General features: G+C 44.7%; 1 protein-coding gene across 2 annotated transcripts in view; it reads right to left on the bottom strand.

The window, feature by feature from the left end:
* Positions 1 to 18,195, bottom strand: part of zbtb38 (zinc finger and BTB domain containing 38) — a 61,736-nt gene extending 43,541 nt beyond the window's left edge. Inside the window, exon 1 of one of the 2 annotated variants that reach the window (XM_085989920.1) lies at positions 18,006 to 18,195. In XM_085989920.1, the coding sequence (XP_085846046.1) occupies positions 18,006 to 18,122 (117 nt within the window). In that variant the 5' untranslated portion in view covers positions 18,123 to 18,195. Of the gene's footprint in view, positions 1 to 1,457; positions 1,894 to 18,005 lie in introns of those variants that run through there. The other variant, XM_085989924.1, reaches the window with a different exon arrangement.
* Positions 18,196 to 23,332: the final 5,137 nt, after the last annotated feature.

Here is a 23,332-nt window from a genome sequence, read left to right as displayed (position 1 = left end):
CCTTCGTTGCACTCCCTCTATGGCAAGTATATCCTTCCTTTGGTAAGGAGACCAAAGTTGTACACAATACTCCAGGTGTGGTCTCACCAGGGCCCTATATAATTGCAGTAAGACGTCTTTACTCTTATACTCAAATCAAATCCTCTTGTAATAAAGGCCAACATACCATTTGCTTTACTAATTGCTTGCTGTACCTGCTTGTTAACTTTCAGTGATTCGTGTACAAGGACACCCAGGTCCCTCTGAACACCAACATTTCCCAATCTCTCACCATTTAAAAAACTCTGCTTTTCTATTTTTCCTACCAAAGTGGATAATTTCACATTTCTCCACATTATATTCCATTTGCAATGTTCTTGCCCACTCACTTAGCCTGTCTATATCCCTTTGAAGCCTCCTTGCATCCTCCTCACAACTTACATTCCCACCCAGCTTTGTATCATCAGCAAACTTGGATATATTACATTTGGTCCCCTCATCCAAATCATTGATGTAGATTGTGAATAGCTGAGGCCCAAGCATTGATCCTTGCGGTACCCCACTAGTTATAGCCTGCCAACCTGAAAATGACAAGTTTATTCCTACTCTCTGTTTTCTGTCCATTAACCAATCCTCAATCCATGCTAGTATATTACGCCCAATCCCATGAGCCCTAATTTTGTTTAATAACCTCGTGTGGCACATGCTGCAACATCAGGTTCTGGGGGGATCCTGTTCCTGGAGACACCTCACGCGCCCCTCTCCTGCTTTTAGACTGCATACCCCGCAGGAACCACTCTTTAATAAGCACGCTGGGCTACGCCATACAACGCAGAAACCCAGCGTGCAAACATGCAGGGCAGGCCTCCTGCATTCATTTCACCAAAACCAGGGCTTCAACATTTGTAGACCTACATTTTTGAGATTAACAATCCCATTAGCTCTGTAAACCACAACTGGCTTACACTTGGGAGTGCAGCTAATGGAGGGAGAACTAAATGTCTGCCTATAGTGCAAAAGCATCTTGGGAGGGAAGTAGAGTGTAGCAAAGGGCAAGCGTACTTCCTGACCTCAGCCCTGCAATCAACAACAGCGGAGATGCAGCAGTTGCATTTAGTGAAATGTAGATAATACTAATCGACCACAGTAGAGTCTCTTTCAGTATATCTGATTAATTTCAGAGTAAATCGTTTTGTATAAGCATTAATTTCACTCAACTTAAAAAATATTAATTTATGCACAACATCTAGTGGCAGGAGAAATTGAGCCAGTGGAGCAGTCAATGGGTCATGTCACATCTGAAACCACTTCAGGCACCAAACAGGAGATAAGAGGGCCAACTTCCCTCTGCCCTGCTCCCACATTGTGCCTGAAAAAAATGGGTGCAATACAGAGGGAAAAAAAAGTCAGCACCAATCCTTTGCTCCTAAACAACATGGCACACAAAACTTCCTTGAGGGCTTTTCTAGCATTTGTACCTGAAGAGGGAACAGGAGCTGTAAACTTTGTGCAACTGAATATCAAAGACCTCTGCACTCCAATTTCCTCAAACAGGTGCAGATCGGGGGCAGACTGTTCCCAGGAAGTCCCGATGCTACTGATTCCTGCGCTGCTGTTTTCAGTCTTAATGGACAAGCTGGTCTTGCCAAGAAAAGGTCTTTCTTTTGGCTTTTTGAATTAAACAAAAATGGGTTTGCAGCTTCAGGACATGTTGCAGAATGTGGTTAGCCTTTTACACCTCGTGATGGAGGCAGTGTTCAGTGCTGCGCCACCCTTCTTCTTGCGATATGACTTATTTGGAGGCAAATGGCGACAGACAAACCCCCATGACAGCTGCTGAAGTTATTCGCTTGGCCTCTCCCGAGTTATGAACAACTGATTCCCTACCACAAAGTAGAAACTCTCCCCGACGGTGCCACTGCTCCATGCCACCTAGAATAAATAGAGAACCCTCACAGTCAAACAAGTATCTACTCCTATTCCCATACCATTCTTCTTCTTCTTCATCATCATCATGTTTTTCCTGTTCCTCGATCGACTCCTTGGCATCATGGTGCCACCCTTTAACCAGCTCCCCCTGCAAGGCAGATTGCAGGGGTGCCCAGGCTATTGCTTCAATGCTGCTGCTGCCATCCCAGCAAAAATTCATTCAAAGGGGATGAAATATTTAATTAAATGTCGAGTCCATCAATATACAATTCACAGCCTCGGGCATTGGATAGTAATTTAAGAAATTACCATTCTTTATCAAAAAGTCTCCAGAAAAAAAGTCCTGCCCCCATTACCTACTAAAAAGCAAAAGCCATCTGGCTCTCCCAGGAGGCTTTAACTGTGACTGCCCCTTTAATGCTGGTTCCTTTAAAAAAGACTTGCATTTATATAGCGCCTTTCACAGCCACCAGACGTCTCAAAGCATTTTACAGCCAATGAAGTACTTTTGGAGTGCAGTCACTGTTGTAATGTGGGAGACGCAGCAGCCAATTTGCACACAGCAAGCTCCCACAAACAGCAATGTGAAAAAGACCAGATAATCTGTTTTTGTTAGGTTGGTTGAGGGATTAAAATTGGCCAGGACACGAAGGATAACTCCCCTGCTCCTCTTCGAAATAGTGCCATGGGATCTTTTACGTCTGCCTGAGGGCGGACGGGGCCTCGGTTTAACGTCTCATCTGAAAGACGGCACCTCCGACAGTGCAGCACTCCCCTCAGCACTGCACTGGAGTGTCAGCCTAGCTTCATGTGCACAAGTCCCTGGAGCGGGACTTGAACCCACAACCTTCTGACTCCGGGGAGAGTGTGCTACCCACTGAGCCACGGTTGACAAGTTAAGGCCCGGGACCTGCCCAGACTTCCTCTTGCAGTCAATCCTGCCCGAAGTGTGCCCACTTGGCGCTTCCTTTATTTTAATTAGGCCCATGAGCCAGTTCAGGCATGGAGCTCTAGGTTGTCCCAGATTGCACTTCTCATGTGCTCTTCACCAATTTCTCCCAGACAGCACCAGGAGAGGAAGATCGACCTTAAGATCACAAAAGCAGACTTAAGAATATAAATATATATTTTTTTTAATTAAAAGAAATTAGAGAGACACTTAAATGTGACTTTGTAAATTAAAAACACCAAGTAACCAAAAGCAGCAGAGATATTAATCTTATTTAATTCTTTCAGACTCATCTCTCTGGGAGACTTCATTCAGCTCATCAGAACATTGTTTCGCAATGGTGTGGGATTAGTCATTTAAATCAGGGACGAGCACATCTTCCTCAGTTTGGATATTCAGCTCCATTTGAGCCGAGCTAACTGAATTCAAACCACAAAACCAACTGATCTGCTGACAATCACTGATTCTTAACAGTGACCAATGAGAAAGGGCATAAAGTGTCACCCAATACAACCCATGTTTCAGCAACAAGGCAGGGCTTTGTAAATGCAAGCTTGTGTATCTGGTGCTCTCATTTTAGTGACCTCAGATTAAAAAAAGAGATTTATCATGGATTTCTTAAAGGGTCACTGGCCAGTACTGAAGTCACCAACAGGCTCCATGCCTGCAAACATTTATGATTTATGGCGCCACCACGATATAGACAATGCTCTGGATAGTCTCAATTCCAGGATCTTCGTGCAAACCCATTCACAAAAGGCAACTTAGTGGCACAACACATTAAAGTGTTGTAAACTGCAGGTTTTCACCAATTCCACATAAAATGAACGTTTCCCCGAGAAGGTGGGTTGGGGCAAAAACAAGAAGAAGAGTCATTCTGGGTTTTCCTCACACATTGAACGAGTGACTGATCACTTGGTAGAATCAAGAGAGGCTTTGGAGCAGGCTATCGGGGGTTGCCAGGGATCTGGGGTGGAAGCCAGCTACACTGGGATTCTTCCCCGTTTGCACTGACCCTTTAAATTCCATGGGGAGGGGAAAGAGCAGCTGTCCCACCAGGCCGCCTCCACCCTTTCACGAGGCTGTGTCTGGGGACTTCTTGGGCCAATCTGGGAATTCCACCCTTACGCTCTTGTTAGGCCTCAGCGACACTCTCGCCAGTGGAGAGCTGGCATGAGTCCTGCTGAGGGCCTTAAGAGACGCCAACTCATTACTAGAGAAAGGCGATCAATCACAGAGGGGATCCGTTACCATCCCCAACATGACCACTTGCTACATTGGAAGCAGAAAGTGTGAAGAGCAGACGTTTCATTCGGCCCTCGCTGGACCTCCTCTTCGCTGGAGCAACGTTCCGGCTGGCAGTTCAAGGCAGGTGACACCGAATCACCCTTGCATGCACAATGTGCCTACCATATCTGTGCAAATGACCCTGCCTTTGAAATGTGGTAACCCCCACCCCACCCCCCAGGAATGTTGGGGCCTAGGACTGCAGGTTTACCAGTTTGTGGCACGATTTCTACAGAGCTCGATAGTTCTGGAGCAGTTCAGATTAAATTGCAGTCCCTCCCTCACTGTTTGTAATGGTACTGCTTTAGGGCTCAATCCAGGATCCCACCCCATGCCCTGGTCCCAAGGTGAAAGCCACTTTGTTGCTCATTTGGCCTCTCTTAGATTTGATTGGACCATACGTTTCCTTCCTATGTTAGTGGGGTCCTAAAAGGGGCACCTGTTGTGATGATTCTTGCTTGGTGACCTTGGGACAACCCAGCGTCACCTTTAGTGGTCCATCAAAAAAGGCCCAAGGTGAAGGCCCCCCTTTAATCCCGCTATGGACAACAGTTTTCTCCCTCGACGCCACAACACTCCGTGATGTTGCAGCCCATTATTCTGGAGTTTCTATCGTCCCTCTTTTTAAATAACTGAGACATTTAAAAACAATCTTCAGCATCTCTTGTGGTTTTTGACATTTTTGGGATGAAATTTATTTCCCTGTTTAATGATGCTCAGATAGTGTTCAGGAGATTTGTACCTTCAGCTTTGTTCTTAAAGTCCTTCAAATTCTTTGAGTTTACAGGTCAATGGGATTTTCACTTCCATTTTCCTCAGTATAAAATAATGCTCGACTCATTAAGAAAAGTCATGTGGTTAATTTCTAGTTAAGCCAATTAATCTACAGGATTTCCATTTACCACAGATCAGGTGGCTTAAATTTATCGTTCCCCAGTCTAAAAAGCAGGGAATCCGCCATTCAGAGTTTGGTCTCATTTACCATCCCCACTCTGCAAAAATCTAGTCCTTAAAAGGTTTACTTGTTCTTTTGTTTCAAGTGAAACAATCCCCCTAATTTTTATTTTTATTTTTATTTTTTATTTTTTTAAGTCTTTTGTTCAAACCATATTAAGGGGACACAGTCCCAATCACAAACTCAAAACATTTAAACATCCTAAATGTAGACCACGGGAGTGATGCCCTAGGACATCACAATTCCTGAAGAAACTCAAGTGCATTAAAAAAAAAACACAACTAACATCTTCCAGTTCTGATCACCACACTTTAGGAAAGATGTGAAGGTCCTCGAGAGGGTACAAAGGAGACTTACCAGAATGGTTCCGGGGATGGGAGAATCTTAGCTACAAGGACAGGTTGGAGAAGCTGGATTTGTTTTCATTAGAGCAAAGGAGGTTGATGGGTGATTTGATAGAGGTGTACAAGATTATGACGGGTTTGGATAGGCTAGACGGGGAAAGGCTGTTCCCACTAATTGATGGTACAGGGACTAGGGGACACAGATTTAAGGTTTTAGGCAAGAGATACAGGGGGGACGTGAGGAAAAACTGTTACACAGCGAGTGTTGACCTGGAATTTGCTGCCGACGGAAGTGGTGGAAGCGGAGACACTCAATGTTTACAAGGGGACACTGGATAGGCACTTGAGGGAAATAAACTTGCAGGGCTACAGGGACAGAGCGGGGGAATGGGACTGACTGGATTGCTCTACAGAGAGCCGGCACGGACTCGATGGGCCAAATGGCCTCCTTCTGTGCCGTTATGACTATGACTCTAATCAGTGATTGGCAGTTAATTTCAGGTGCATTTCATTTATTTTCTAACCTTGGCCATCTGCAAGATATCAGAAATAAATTAGGAAACTTCTGTCTGTGACAGATTAAGAATTGGTTCATCTCTGCAACAGTTTCAAACAGAAACAATGGTCCAAAGTATTTCTTCACAATTAAATTAGGTTTGGAATGGAAAACAACAGGGTAATGCTTCCTTAAATCAAGCATCCAATTTGATGCTCTGAACATTGATGTGAAAATGGACTGAAGACTGCTATTATATCCTTTTACGAAATACAGAACACACAAATTGGTAGTGCTTTACTATAAACAGCTGTAAATAATTCCTAGCAAAAAAGCCACACAGATGAATGGAATTGAAGTACACCGCACCAGTGGAAATGCCATCTCTGGCATTATCGCAAAACTGCACCTAGCCAGGATTAAGAAGCATTTGACCCATTTACAACAGTCAGTTAGGTCACAGCATGTCCAGGGTGAGTTTAGATATGCCAGCATTTATTGCCAGCCAGACTCAAGTGGAGCCCGACAGTTGCTGTTTGTGAAAATTGATTCATTTGGATATTTCCTCTCTTGGTAAATAATTATATTCTCCAAAAAAGCATTTCAATTCACTCACAATTAGTTTGCCATGATGCAGCATAAGCAACTGCAAAATAATTGCTTTCATTTGTTATTTGTCTCCTTCATTGCAATTTTTTTTTTTTTTTTTTTTAAACTACACTTTTGGCTTTTTACAAGTCCTTCTAACTAAAGTTAAGACAATCAAAAGTAATCAAAATGGATAAAAGAGAGACTCACATCATTCCAGTAAAGCACTGCAAGAACGATTACATAATGCAAAGAGAGAGAATTCCAAATATCCCACAACAGTACACAATTTGCCATGGCAAGTTGATACTGCGTTGAACTCTCTAACTAAACTGAAGGCCAACACAGTACAGACAGGCCATTCGGGCCATCAAACTAATCCTTCCATAGGAACCCATGGTTCTATAGCATAAGAGATTAGCATGCAAAATTAAGGCACATGGGATTGGGGGCAAGGTATTGACTTGGATAGAGAACTGGTTGGCAGATAGAAAGCAAAGAGTTGGAATAAACGGGTCGTTTTCCGAGTGGCAGGCAGTGACTAGTGGGGTACCGCAAGGATCGGTCCTAGGACCCCAGCTGTTCACAATATATATTAATGATCTGGACGAGGGAATTGGATGTAATATCTCCAAATTTGCAGACGACACAAAGCTGGGTGGGAGGGTATGCTGTGAGGAGGATGTCATGAAACTCCAGTACGATTTGGACAGGTTGGGTGATTGCATTTGCCGTGTTTCTGCCCACTATAATGTGGATAAATGTGAGGTTATCCACTTTGGTGGCAAAAACAGGAAGGCAGATTATTTTTTGAATGGCAATAGATTGGGAGAAGGGGAAGTGCAAAGAGACCTGGGTGTTCTTGTGCACCAGTCGCTGAAGGTAAGCATGCAGGTGCAGCAGGCGGTTAAGAAGGCAAATGGTATGTTGGCCTTCGTAGCAAGAGGGTTCGAATACAGGAATAAGGATGTCTTGCTGCAGTTGTACAGGGCCTTGGTGAGACCGCACCTTGAGTACTGTGTGCAGTTTTGGTCGCCTTATCTGAGGAAGGACTTTCTTGCCATGGAAGGAGTGCAGCGAAGATTCACCAGGCTGATACCTGGGATGGCAGGAATGACGTATGAGGAGAGATTGTGTCGATTGGGCTTATACTCACTGGAGTTTAGAAGATTGAGAGGGGATCTCATCGAAACCTATAAAATTCTGTCAGGCCTGGACAGACTAGATGCAGGAAGGATGTTTCTGATGGCCGGGGAGTCCAGAACCAGGGGTCATAGTCTAAGGATAAGGGGTACCCCATTTAGGACTGAAATGAGGAGGAATTTCTTCACCCAGAGAGTGGTGAACCTGTGGAATTCTCTGCCACAGAGGGCAGTGGAGGCCAGTTCATTAAATATATTCAAGAAGGAGTTGGATATATTTCTTAAGGCCAAAGGGATCAAGGGATATGGGGAGAAGGCAGGGACAGGGTACTGAATTTGGATGATCAGCCATGATCTCATTGAATGGCGGAACAGGCTCGAAGGGCCGAATGGCCTACTCCTGCTCCTATCTTCTATGTTTCACACAACTGCTTCTTGAATGGTGCCAGTGTTTTTGCTTCCTTAACCTACTCGGAAGGCCATTCCAGCTATTAATCAATCACTGTGTGCACTGAAGTCCTTCCCAACCTCAAGCCGGAACTTGCCCATTATTAGTTTGTATCTATATTCCCTTGTCCTAGTTTAACATACAATAATGTGCAGGATTAATCTTTTCTGGTCCACTTTGTATCTTGCTTGCCTTTATTCAATTCCCTCGCATTTGGCTCATTCCTTAGATTTTCTAATCGTTCCTCAGAACGCAGTCCTATGATACCAGAACCATCGCTGCACCTCTTAGATGTTTCCTTTGTACTTTGATGACCTGAACCGAGTACATTACTCAAGGTACAGTCTGAATAAACAACTATACTGCTTCAGCAAAACAGCCTCAGATTTATATTAACATAAGAAATAGAAGCAGGAGTATGTCATACGGCCCCTCAAGCCTGCTCCGCCATTCAATAAGATCATGGCTGATCTTCGACCTCAACTCCACTTTCCCACCCGATCCCCATATCCCTCGATTCCCCGAGAGTCCAAAAATCTATCTCAGCCTTGAATATACTCAACGACTGAGCATCCACAGTCCTTTGGGGCAGAGAATTCCAAAGATTCACAACCCTGAGTGAAGAAATTCCTCCCCATCTCAGTCTTAAATGGCCGACCCCTTATCCTGAGACTATGCCCCCTATTTCCAGCCTCTCCAGTTAGGGGAAACAGCCGCTCAGCATCTACCCGGTCAAGCCCTCGAAGAATGTTATATATTTCAATGAGATCACCTCTCATTCTTCTAAACGCCAGAGAATATAGGCCCATTCTACTCAATCTCTCCTCAGAGGACAACCCTCATAGCACAGGAACAATCTAGTGAACCTTTGTTGCACTCGCCCCAAGGCAAATATATCCTTCCTTAGGTCAGGAGACCAAATCATATTCCATTTATTTGGCAATATAGCTCATTCTGTTTGTTGATTGCTGCTCTGTAATGACTGAACATACCAAGTATTAAGTCCACTATCACTCCCAGATTCTCTTGGTTTCTCCTATTGCTAGTTCAACACCATTCATTGTGTATGCCCCTCCCATTGTTCTAATGTTTAACACCTTACATTTAACTGAATGGAATTTCATCTGCCTGAAATCTGGCAATTTATAAGTTTTGTCTAGATCCTTCCACACTTCCATAGCTGACTTCATTGGTCCTGACTACCCAGCTACCATCCATGAAGTTCCATAATATTTTTGGATTTCAGTTATTTATGTAGATTAGAAACAGTGGGTGGCTCAGCATCAAGCCCTGGGGCACTTAGTCCGTCTCCCCAGCCTGCCATCATCATTTACTAAAATATTTCCATATAACTATTCTTTAAGTTTGGTCCTGATGGTAGGTTCCATTATTTTCCTAGTTATTGATTAAAGACTAATAAAGAATGTTAAAAAGTGATAATTACCCAGGTTTGTTTCGCCATTTTTTAAAGAAGGTACCACACTGGCTTGCTTTCAATCATCTTCCTTCATCACTGAATACTAGCTTTGGTGCCAAGTGGACTAGAAACAAAAATCTACAAATCTTTCAGCCTCTAGCCAAACTGTTCCAGTACAGCTACAACACTGGCATCTATCCGACAATGTGGAAAACTGCCCAGGTATGTCCTGTCCACAAAAAGCAGGACGAATCCAATCCGGCCAATTACCGCCCCATCAGTCTACTCTCAGCCATCAGCAAAGTGATGGAAGGTGTCATCGACAGGGGTGGGCAGCACGGTGGCATAGTGGTTAGCACTGTTGCCTCACAGCGCCAGGGACCCGGGTTCGAATCTGGCCTCGGGCGACTGTCTGTGTGGAGTTTGCACATTCTCCCCGTGTTTGCGTGGGTTTCCTCCGGGTGCTCCGGTTTCCTCCCACAGTCCAAAGATGTGTGAGTTAGGTTGATTGGCTATGATAAATTGACCCTTAGTGTTAGGGGGATTAAATACGTGGGGTTACGGGGATCGGGTGGGATGTGTGTCAGTGCAGGCTCGATGGGCCGAAATGGCCTCTATCTGCACTGTGGGGTTTCTGTGATTCTGTGACAGTGCTATCAAGCAGCACTTACTCACCAATAACCTGCTCACTGATGCCCAGTTTGGGTTCCGCCAAGACCACTCGGCTCCCGACCTCATTACAGCCTTGGTCCAAACATGGACAAAGGAGCTGAACTCCAGAGGTGAGGTGAGAGTGACTGCCCTGGACATCAAGGCAGCATTTGACCGAGTGTAGCATCAAGGAGCTCTAATGAAACTGAAGTCAATGGGAATCGGGGAAAATGCTCCACTGGCTGGAGTCATACCTAGCACAAAGGAAGATGGTTGTGGTGATTGAAGGTCAATCATCAGAGCCCCAGGACATCGCTGCAGGAGTTCCTCAGAGCAGTGTCCGAGGTCCAACCATCTTCAGCTGCTTCATCAATGACCTTCCCTCCAACATAAGGTCAGAAATGGGGATGTTCGCTGATGACTAGTGTTCAACGCCATTCACAACTCCTCAGATAATGAAGCAGTCAATGCCTACATGCAACAAGACCTGGACGACGTTCAGGCTTGGGCTGATAAGTGGCAGGTAACATTCGTGCCACAGAAGTGCCAGCCAATGACTATCTCCAACAAGCGAGAGTCTAACCACCTCCCCTTGACATTCAACATCATTACCATCGCTGAATCCCCCACCATCAACATCCTCGGGGGTCACCATTGACCAGAAACACAAATACTGTGGCAACAAGAGCAGGTCAGAGGCTAGGTATTCTGCAGCGAGTGGCTCACCTCCTGACACCCCAAAGCCTTTCCACCATCTACAAGGCACAAGTAAGGAGTGTGATGGAATACTCTCCACTTGCCTGGATGAGTGCAGCTGCAACAACACTCGGAAGCTCAACACCATCCAGGACAAAGCAGCCCGTTTGATTGGCACCCCATCCACCACCTTAAACATTCACTCCCTCAACCAGCAGCGTACCGTGGCTGCAGTGTGTACCATCTACAAGATGTACTGCAGCAACTCACCAAGGCTTCTTTGGCAGCACCTCCCAAACCCACAACCACTTCCACCTAGAAGGACAAGGGCAGCAGGCGCATGGGATCACCACCACCTCCAAGTTCCCCTCCAAGTCACACACCATCCTGACTTAGAAGTATATCGCCATTCCTTCATCGTCACTGGGTCAAAACCCTGGAACTCCCTACCTAACAGCACTGTAGGAGTACCTTCACCACACGGACTGCAGCGGTTCAAGGCGGCGGCTCACCACCACCTTCTCAAGGGCAACTAGGGATGGGCAATAAATGCTGGCCTTGCCAGCGACGCCCACATTCCATAAACAAATTTTAAAAAATTAAATATTCGGAAGACCGAAGCCATTGTTTTGAGTCCCCGCCACAAACTGTTCCCTAGCCACTGACTCCATCCCGCTCCCGAACATCTGTCGGAGGCTGAACCACATTGTTCGCAATCTTGGTGTCATATTTGACCCTGAAATGAGCTAGCGACCACATGTCCGCAGCATAACAAAGATCGTCTACTTCCACCTCCGTAACATCGCCCATCTCTTTCCTGGCTTCAGCTCATCCGCTGCTGAAACCCTCATCTATGCCTTTGTTACCTCTAGACTTGACTATTCCAACGCACTCCTGGCTGGCCTCCCACATTCTACCCTATGTAAACTTGAGGTCATCCAAAACTCAGCTGCCCGTGTCCTAACCCACACCAAGTCCCGTTCGCCCATCACCCCTGTGCTCGCTGACCTACATTGGCTCCCGATTAAGCAGCGCCTCGATTTCAAAATTCACATCCTTGTTTTCAAATCCCTCCATGGCCCCGCCCCTTCCCATCTCTGTAATCTCCTCCAGCCCCACAACCCACCCCCCCCCCTCCGGATATATCTGCGCTCCTCTAATTCTACCCTCTTGAGCATCCCTGATTAGAATTGTTCAACCTTTGGTGGCTGTGCCTTCTGTTGCCTAGGCCCCAAGTTCTGGAATTCCCTGCCTAAACCTGTTCACCTCGCTCCCTCTTTCCTCCTTTAAGACGCTCCTTAAAACCTACCTCTTTGACCAAGCTTTTGGTCACCTGCCCTAATTTATCCTTGTGGCTCGGTGTCAAATTTGTTGTCTTAAAATACTCCTGTGCAGCACCTTGAGACGTTTTACTACGTTAAAGGCGCTATATAAATACTACTTGTTTAAAAATATATAGATTTCACTTCGTATTGTCTTTTTAATCCAGCTAGGGCAGGAATGTCCAAGCTTTTAGACCTTGTGGGCTGCTTAGGCTCATTTTCTGAATGGCAGGCAGTAACAAGTGGGGTACCACAGGGATCTGTCCTGGGCCCCCAGCTGTTCACAATTTACATTAATGACCTGGATCAGGGAGTCGGATGCAGCATTTCCAAATTTGCAGACGACACTAAACTAGGAGGGGGGGTGGGCTCAGAGGAAGAGACCAGGAAGCTCCAGAGCGATTTGGACAGACTGGGCGATTGGGCGGATAAATGGCAGATGCACTATAATGTGGACAAGTGCGAAGTTATCCACCTTGGGTGCAGGAACGGGAGGGCAAATTATTATTTAAATGGCAATAGATTGGGAGAGGGGGAAGTACAGAGAGACCTGGGTGTTCTTGTACACCAGTCACTGAAGGCGAGCATGCAGGTGCAACAGGCGGTCAAGAAGGCAAACGGTATGCTGGCCTTCATAGCAAAAGGGTTAGAATACAGGAACAGGGATACCTTGCTGCAGCTGTACAGGGCACTGGTGAGACCACACCTCGAGTACTGTGTACAGTTTTGGTCGCCTCATCTGAGGAAGGATGTTCTTGCCATGGAGGGGGTGCAGCGGCGATTCACCAGGCTGATACCAGGAATGGCGGGAATGACCTATGAGGAGAGACTATGTAGTTTAGGGATGTACACACTGGAGTTTAGAAGATTGAGAGGGGACCTCATAGAAGTGTATAAAATTCTGACAGGTCTAGACAGACTGGATGCAGAAGGAATGTTTCCCTTGGCGGGTGAGAACAGAACTAGAGGACATAATTTAAGGATAAGGGCTAAACCATTTAGGACAGAGATGAGGGGGAATTTCTTCACTCAGAGAGTGGTGAACCTGTGGAACTCATTGCCACAGAGGGCAGTGTACGCCAGCTCATTAAATATATTTAAGAGGGAATTAGATATATTTCTACGGGCAAAAGGGGTTAAGGGTTACGGAGAGAAGGCGGGGACGGGATACTGAATTAAAGGATCAGCCATGATCTCATCGAATGGCGGAGCAGGCACGAAGGGCCGAATGGCCTACTCCTGCTCCTATCTTCTATGTATCTATGTATATGATGGAGCCTCGCAGGCCATGCGAAACGGTTAAATCAATATCCCCATTCATTTGAAAATACCACAAGCTGTTGTTACCAATAGATCTTGGTGTCCGGATTTCAGATTTATTCACCACTGAAGCAACCATGCCAAGCATAGTCCTCTCCAAATCTCCAGGCTTATATGCTGTAGAGAATCAGCTCCATCTCAGCTATTAATAGACTCTTCCAATAGCAGATTAGGCCATTGGCTCTTACCTTCAGTCCAGCAAGACAATACAGAGTCTGACCAATGGTCTTGTGTCAGTTCCGTGCAGAGATAGTACTAGAAGAGTCTCTTTCTGGCTGGAGTACCTGTTATTTGGCTTGAGAATCTAATTCTAAAAGGCTCACTCCTAGTGTTTGGAGGTTGTACATTTAATTGAGCCATTGTGGCCTTAAGGATAATCTGAAAACACTTCATTCTTTCTCAGTGCGGCTGTCTGGAAAGGTTCAGCAAGCTTTACAGTCCTTGATGGTACTCCTGATAAGAAGAGAGATACATGTGATGACTGTCACCAACTGGAAAGACTGCACAGTAGAACACTTAAAACTTCAATCCATAGCATTATAAAGCTTGAAGTGTCTTTAATTCAATCAAAACACAGTTGTAACCGATAACCAAGAAATGCACAGTACTGGGGCTTATGTTGACACAGACTCAAAGGACGGATGGTATTGTAACCCAACAGAAACTGACACTAGCAGCAACGGGTAGCTCAGAAATGCTGCTGCTGATGACTGGAGTAAAAGAACTGAGATCTGTGACTGTACTGTGCAGTGGGGGAGAAACAGGGAGGATCACAGCTTTCAAAGGAATGTTGGTCCTGGTCCCTATTTGGCAATGGGCCAATCCTCAGGTACATGGAGATCAAAGAAGTGAGGCAGAACATCTGATGCAAAGAAAAGGTATACTACCTGGAAAACTTAGAATAGTGTTGCTTAATGTGAATTCCAGATCATTGACAACTGGCCGAGAAAGCCGATTTCCATTACAACGGGAAGAGATTCGGCCAGGCCATCAGTCCTCTACAAGATTATGATTGAACCAGCAACACAAAAGTAGCCAACAGTAAGTTACAGCTCCAGGTTTGTGCAAGGAGCACCACAATGTTCAGTGTTAATGCAAACATTTCACACCAAATACGTGCACCAGTTCTCCTGGCTGTGGATCGCTCTCTCTCTCCTGCTCTTACCTGGATCTCTCTTCTGTGTTGTAGAATGTTAGACTGTAGTAAATTGGTGACTTGTCCCCAGCAGCCATTGGGGTGAACTCAGAGTCACGTATCCTTGTTCGAGCTGTCTCAGGCCACCACACCCTGTTGTTGAGCCACTTAATGCATGAATTTAAGCTCCACTAAAATGATGCCAAACTCACCACTCCACCAAGTGGCCAGTTACAGGATTAGCTTATCATAAAAAATATATATTTTAAGGATTCATACTATTTTAAATATTATTGATTTTTTTTTTGTTACAGATGTGAAAATAGACCAGAATAAAAAAAACATGTGCATTACACCAAGTCAAGAATCTGGGCAATATAGGATGCAATACCTTGTAGACATACCTACCCTATGTCTCCTCTTTTTACTGTAACAAACTGGAAATGGGTAAGTCTTAAAATGTGCTATTCAATGGATCACAATACAACAACTTGCATTGATACAATGGAATGTAGAAAAACCGGCCGAAGGGCCCTTCACAGAGGCATGAGGAAAATAAACAGACACTAACCAAAGACGGAGAGGAGTGACCAAAAGCTTGGTCAATGCTGTGGCTTAAGGGGAGGAGAGGGAGGTGAAGGGGCAGAGGAGTTTAGGGCGGGAATTCCAGAACATGGGGCCTAGGCACAGCTGAGAATGGAGGGCAAGGGGAGCGGGAAGATGCCAGACTCAGAGCAACGGAGAATCCAGAGGGGTTATAGTGCTGGAGATTAATATCCAGTTTAATGTTTTTCTAACCTACTTTTAAATAAAATAACTGCACAAAACCCATTGAGGGGGATGGGAAAGTAGAGATGGTTAATGTACAATATCCACAACCACCTACAGAATACAATGTTGTAAAGTTAAAGCATAAAAACTAGCATCACTGAATGAAACTGATCAACAAAAAGAAATTCCATTTCTGCTCCCGCTGTTGCCAGCGAGAAGATCACACTGCCACATTCCAGAATGTGTGTAGTTTTTAATACCTGGAACAATATTTGCCTAATGCACAGAATTTAAAAAAAACACTGGGGAATTGTTACATCCTTTGCAACTGCCAGAGTGCAAGCACAGAGGTATTTGTGAAACAGAATTCAGTTGAACCAATGTGGAGGTTGCGTAGCTTGTGAAACAGAAAAAGTGTCACTGGGTTGTCTAAAAAAAGGAATATTAAAAGGCATGAGGACTGAGCAGGAGAGTGGAGTTAGAATAGGTGGCTCATGTGGAGAAAAACACCAGCACATCCTTGATGGGTCAACTGGCCTGTTTCTGCACTGTAGCATTCTATGAGAATGTTGTGAATAGTGCACATCAATTGTGAGGGGTCTGGTCAATTGTTTCATTGCTAGCCCTTCAACTAAATACTTTATTCAGGTGTGGGAATGAAGTCTCATTTCTGACTCAACTCAGCCATTGGTAGTTCCTCAATCATGTTAGCAATTCATACAAATTTAAACGAGCAAAATTAATAAGATCATGATTCACTTGCAGCGCAAATATAGTTTGTTATGGAGTGTATGAAACCCACCTTTTTCTCTCCCCAAGCAGACTTCTGCCTACGTTAGTAGAAAGAAGGTGACAGCAGTCGATGACTAATCTCGCTCAGACTCTATAGCCTCCACTCAGCACTTCCCCATGTCAGCTGGTAGCACACTTGCCTCTGAGTCAGAAGGTTGTGGGTTTAAATCCCACTCCAGGGATTTGAGCGCAAAAAGCTAGGCTGACACTCCAGTGCAGTGCTGAGGGAGTGCTGCACTGTCGGAGGTGCTGTCTTTTGGATGAGACGTTAAACCGTTTCTCAGGTGGACGTAAAAGATCCCATGGCACCATTTTGAAGAAGAGCAGGGGAGTTATCCCCGGTGTCCTGGCCAATATTTATCCCTCAACCAACATAACAAAAACAGATTATCTGGTCATTATCACATTGCTGTTTGTGGGAGCTTGTTGTGTGCAAATTGGCTGCTGCGTTTCCCACATTACAACAGCGACTCCACTTAAAAAAATACTTAATTGGTTATAAAGCGCTTTGAGACGTCCGGTGGTCGTGAAAGGTGCTATATAAATGCAAGTCTTTCTTTTAATGGGCAGGAGGGAACAATGTAGTGCAGCTTAAATCAAGGACTCCGTGATCCTTCGTTAGGGTAAACCTCAGGCCCTGTACTAACGGCTGGATATACACACTGACCGGACCAACGGAACATTTAGTTTGGAAAAAGAGCCAGTCAGCTTCTTCCTGGGTCATGGGCCCTGCCACGGGGCATCTTTTACCACCTAACTGCCTCATGACTAAAGATCATTTGAAAGAACAAGTGTTCAAAGCATTGTGATACACTACACAACAGCTGTCCCACTATCCTCAGCTCAATATCAGCCCCTGACTTACTCTGCCTGAATAATACAACATTTGACTTCATACTGCCATGTGAAATCGGAGGCTGGAACAGTAATTCGTTCAATCACTTAAGGCAAGTTGTGTTATTGATATTTACAAATCTAACTGGCTGGTAGTGTCATTTTTGACATGTGTTGTTAACATTCCCTCCTCCGCCTCTGTTTTGATCTGTACTCCTGGCTTCTATTCAGTATTTGTACTGGCTGTTACAAAGCCCTTTCTGTCTCTAATGCCCATGATCGCAGGCTGAGATGGCCGTTCTCTGGAACCATTTAGTCACTATACAGAATTCATTGTGTGAATTTTCTGAAGGGATTAAAACAAACAGTGAAAATTTTGCATTGTTTGATGGAAGAAATCCGACCCAATGATCGAGATGTGGATCTGGTTTTCCACACACACACACATCTTTCATTAAAAGTTAGTCTTTCGCATCACAAGAAGGTTGAGAAGAACAGTAACAAGTGAAGGATGATGAATAACATGGATTACCTACATCCAATAGGGGTTTTGAGATTTTGACAATACACTTGTCCTTCACATGCAAAAACTCCCACCCTCCCTACCCCTTGTTCATTGATCTAGAGGTGTGGGACTCGACCTTTTTATTATTTAAGTACTGGTGCCCCCTTCAAGGAAAAACAGCTCTAGTGGTGATGAGGTTAAAGAAAAGTTATAGCTTTATAAAAACCACCACACCCTCAATGCCTGGCATTGTAACACCCAGGCCGCTCGGCTTCTAAAAGGACTCACATTCTCAGGAAACAAGAATATAAAGAGGAAAAGCCCATTCACCTAAACAAGTTAGTTCCTTTCATAGGCCATATCTCATCCACTGCATCAGGAGTCTGCTCAACCTATTTAATCTCCCGAGAAAAATGAATGAAAAAGCAAACCTTGTTGAACTTACCATTTTGCAGGAACAGTTTTCATTAAGGACCGCATTCATTGTCAGGCTGCTTTTATAGTCATTGTTAGTAACAACCAATTGCACGTCCATTCTGGTGTGGCTGACTGGAGAGTTCATTCGTTTATTGGTGCTTCCAGTTTAAATCCGTTTCCTTGTTTACATCATTGATTTTTTTTTAATGTATGTGTCCAGAACCTCGCTGTGATACTGTTATTATTTAGTTGTTGTAGTCCTCTTGATTATGTCATTTATGCTTTTCATTATGCTTGTCACATGGCGCATTAAGATTGCTAGTAATTTCGCCAACACATGATCTACCATTCCAAACAAGGAAGAAAACCCATTCTCTGTCAGTACGATGATGAATCTAGATAGCTACTAATTGATTGAGGACGTTGCTCAGCGATCCCAAGGTTAGTCCCCTATAGTATCAATGATCTCATTTAAAAAGCACATTCCTCAATGGTAAATTCTAATTAGTTGCTGCTGAGGTTATCCAATAATCAGTAGAAAGTGTGAATGGTAAAATGTAAGTGTAGCACACTGAGATTCTTTCACAATTCCTCGATGGAACAATACAGGAATAACACCTGAAAGTAGCTCGATCTTTGATCAGTTGATCAAAATAGACAATGATGCTCGTTATAGTTTAATAAGGAAAGATGAGTGCCACAACAATCGAAACCAGTGCCAAATTCTGTGCAACCGTCTTCATGGTGGTTGTTTTGATAGTTAAAACATATTGGCAAGATGTAAAGCAATATGAAGCTGTAGTTTACACATTGGATTTTGCAGTACTTCCAAACTTGGCTAGTCATTAAAACAACTACTGCTTTCCTTTGTTCCTTCTTGCTAGCAGAATTGTAAAGATAGTCCAACAAGGCCATTTTTTTTGCAGTAAATTTTCTCATACAGGCGAGTGATGTCAGTGCTGGGAATGTAACACCTTTCCACTTGCAGCACCCAGTAACATTGCAAAGCAGGTCATGAATAAAATGGGCTAGCTGCCGAGGAAATCTGTCTCTGCTTTGCCCCATCAATTAGCCGGAATTCACCTGCAGCATTTCCATTCCTCATACTTGCAGCCTTTGTGGACTTTCGAGAGTGTGAAAAACAACTTGCATTTATATAGCGCCTTTCACGACCTCAGGATGTCCCAAAGTGCTTTACAGCCAATGAAGTATTTTCGAAGTGTAGTCACTGTTGTAATGTAGGAAAAGCCGCAGCCAATTTGCGCACAGCAAGCTCCCACAAACAGCCATGTAATAATGACTAGATCATTTTTTTTAAGTGATACCGATTGAGGGATAAATATTGGCCAGGATACCGGGGATAACTCCCTTGCTCTTCTTAGAAATAGTGCCACAGGATCTTTTACGACCCACCTGAGAGAACAGTTTAACATCTCATCTGAAAGACGGCACCTCCGACAGTGCAGCACTCCCTCAGCACTGCACTGGTTAATCTAATATCTAGTTTGAGCTGAGAACTCATCCACTAAAAACCATGTTGGGACTACAACCCTACAACCCTCAGAGAACTCTGTGTTCCTCTAATTCTCACCTCCCATGATTGGGCACAATAACGTGTCTTGTTTCAAACACAGAGTGTTCCGTGAATTTCATGCTTCATTCCTGATGCATGGAACTTGAAGATGGTCATCAAAGAGCTGGGAACGGGTGACTGTAGATTTAGTTGTAATGTTTTTTTTCAGTGGCATGACACAAAACTGCACTTTTAATGTTGCAGATTTAAAGGAATGAATGTCCTCAGAATAAGCTTGGCTAAGTGCCTGCTGCAACTTCTCAGCAGCAAAATGCAATTTTTCTGGCCAAAACTGTCATGTGTCCATAGCGACTCCATATAAATACTTCTGCAATAACCATCAGAACAAGATTTCAAGGCGTTAAATATATAGTTCAGAAATTATTTTACAGTAACTCCTCCCTCTAACAATTTCAAATAGTCAGTGGAAAAATCAAGCATTTCCTTTTGCCCGCTTTTCAGGAACTTGTATGGGACAACTGAATGAAGTCAAGATAAACATTGCAGTTACTTTCCACTACCAATAGAGGGCAAACAGGCACCAGATCAGGACAGTCAATTTTTACAATTTACAATTTAAATCGCTTTATTGGCATGATAAGTTACATCTTATGTTGCCAAAGCATCAAAATACATTTATGGTTTAGCACATAAACGCAGTTCCATTCATACAGTGTATAAACAGGTATATCCCTGAGTGTATAAATATACATTCGCACCGTCCATATATATTTTCTTCTCAGTTTACTGGTTGTCCCTCTGTTCATGGCAAGCTGTAACATAGTGCGCCGCCAGTGTTATACAGCTTCTCTCCTCTCCCAGTAGGAATGGGAGTTTTTGGTTGTCATTCAGATTTCTGAAATCAGGGCATATTTGTGAGAATTTTTGGTAGAAATTCTCCCTGATGCCCTGATATTTTCCACAAGCTGTGAGGAAGTGCATCTCTGTCTCCACCACTCCCTGACTGCAGTGAGAGCATATCCTGTCCTCTCTTGGCAGCCTGGTCTGCCTGTGTCTGCCTTTTTCGATCGCTAGGCTATGTTCGCTAAGTCTGTACCTTGTCAAGGTTCTTCTCAGTTTGTTATCCTTTACCATGGTCAGGTCACTCCTGCTGCAGCATGTGACTGCTTTCCACCAAATGAAATTAACCAGTATTAGTCAACATATGAAACAAGACAGAAATAGACAGTGTAACATCTGCAGGTTATGCAATTGCATTCTGTGACTCAGGGCCACTGTTGCTCTGATGTGTTGTGTGATGGGCCAGGAATACATGGGTTCAGGCCTGCAATTCCTCACTGGTGGAGGTGCTGCCTGAGGCTAAGAAGATGACAGGTGAATCGCCAAGAATCAATTGCCCAAGTGAAATAGAAAGAAATCCAAGAACAAGCCAGCTGCCCACTCTCCTGGTCTGGGGATTTTTGCATATGATGTAGTGGGGACCCTCTCGAGAACAACAAAGGCAATTCAGAATCTACGCCCCCAATGTTAACCCAACCCGCCCGCCGGTTAAAATAGCGAAAATCGATTTACCGGCCCGTTCCTGCCGGAAACTCGCCGACCGCCATCTTTACTGTGGAGCTGACTCAGGTCACAAACGCACCTGCCATAAAAAGGTGTGTGCCTGATTAATAAATTCAAATAGGGGTCCAACGACATCATTTGGACCGCAACGTGATTAAAACTTAGTGGGATTGGCTTCACAAAGCGACCAGCATACCTGTAAGCTGCATTTAAAGGGCCACTCACCCGCAGGCACTTCGGTCACTAGGATCTGTGTGCTATTGTGAGTAGTGCATTTCCAAGGCAGTTCTGAGCTTCTCCTTTGCTTCTTTCAGAGTTCCCCTCCGCCCCCTCACTTTATCTACCCTCATTAAGTACACACTGCTTATCATTGGTGCTGTTTTTGCTTCACTCTTTTGGATGGACAAACAGTTGGAGGAAGAGGACCAGCGGCAGTGTGAAGAACCAGAACAAGCAGCAGGTGGGCCTGTTAGATTACAGCAGGTGAGGAGGTCTGCTGGTAGAAGGCCTTACCCAGCCCACAGGGTCTACAGGTGAAGAGTTACTCTCTTGGATATTTACTGAGGAGCAGTGCAGGAGGAGGCTGCACTTCACCATAGGAACAGGAGGAGGCCATTCAGCCCCTCAAGCCTGTTCCACCATTTAATTAGATCATGGCTGATCTGTTCCTCAACTCCATTTTCCCACCTTTGATCCATGTTCCTTGATACCCTGACATAACAGAAACCGAGCAAGCTCAGTCTTGAAAATTTCAATTCACAGCCTCCACAGTCTTTTGGGGATGAAAGTTCCATATTTCTATTACGCTTTGGGTAAAAGAGTGATTCCTGATTTCACTTCTGAATGGCCCAGCTCTAAGTTTAAGATTGTGCCCCCCCCTTGTTCTGGACTCCCTGACCAGAGGAAATAGCTTCTCTGTACCTGCCCTATCGAATCCCTTTATAATTGTAAACACTTCAATCAGATCACCCCTCAACCTTTTAAATGCAAGGGAATACAACACAACTTTATGCAACTTGTCCTCATAATTTAACCCTCTTAGCCCAGATAGCATTTTTGTAAATCTGTGCACTCTGTCTCCTACCTCCTGACCAATTTTCAACCCATATCCTAAGGTTACTCCCAATTCCATGCGCGCTCATTTTTAATAATCTCTTGTGTGGAACTTTATCAATTGCCTTCTGAAAGTCCATATAGACAACATCTATAAAGACTCCCCTGTCTACCTTGTCAGTGATTGCCTCAAAAAACACGACTACATTAGTCAGACATGACCTACCCTTCACAAATCCAGACAGACAGTCGCTGACCTTTGCAGCACAACCTGCTGACTGCTGGTCCAGGGGGCCATGCTTTGCCAGAGGCTGTCAAAATACATCACCGCCCTTAACTTGTACACCACAGGCTCCTTCCAGGCTGCCACAAGGTAAGTTGCCTGCATCTCCCAAGTCTGCAGTGCACAGCTGCATCAAACAGACCACCAGGGCCCTCCTTGTCAGAGCAAACCAGTACATTACCTTTGTGATGGATGCCAACAGCCGGAATGAGAGAGCTCTGGGATTTACAGCAGTGACCGGCTTCCCTCGTGTCCAGGGCATAACAGATTACACTCCTGTAGCTATCAGGGTATAAGAAGATGAACCAGAAGCTTTTTGTGAACAGGATGGGCTTCCACCCCTTCTATGACCACAGATCAAGGCTAATGCAAGTCTGCCCCAGTTTCACTGGCAGCTGCTACAACCCCTTGATTCTGCGACACTCAATAAATTCTTCCTATTTTCAAAAGTTTAAAAACTCACCCACTGCTCCTGGCTCCACCAATATAATTTTAGCACTTACCTTTCTGAGGCCTCTTCTGTTGTGTCGCCAGGGTTTACTGAGCGGCGTGTCCATGGTTCACGCTCCCCTCAGCAGGCCCCATTGCACCGGGGTCCTATATACATCACAGGACCCACCCGCCTGCATAAATTAACGAGGCTCCCGCCTGATTCGGGCGGGTGCCTTGGCCGCCCGATGGAAGGCCCCCAGAACAATGGCGGTGGTGCGGGAATGGGACAGTAAGTCCACAATCTCCACTTTAACTCTGCTGTTACCCCATTTCCACCAGGCAGTAGGAATTAAAATCTCCCCCGACATGTGAGCATTAACATCCACATCTATAATCAGGAAATCGAACATGCACTTGCATATGTGCTAGTCTGAAGCAATTAACAAAACTCCTTCCTTTTAATTAACGTTAAGCACGAACAACATTTTGG

The sequence above is a fragment of the Somniosus microcephalus genome, chromosome 6 (genome assembly GCF_052327205.1).
Source record: "Somniosus microcephalus isolate GS21.2 chromosome 6, FLI_Smic_1.0, whole genome shotgun sequence".
Classification (NCBI taxonomy): domain Eukaryota; kingdom Metazoa; phylum Chordata; class Chondrichthyes; order Squaliformes; family Somniosidae; genus Somniosus; species Somniosus microcephalus.
This window is presented reverse-complemented; position numbering and strand designations above follow the sequence as displayed.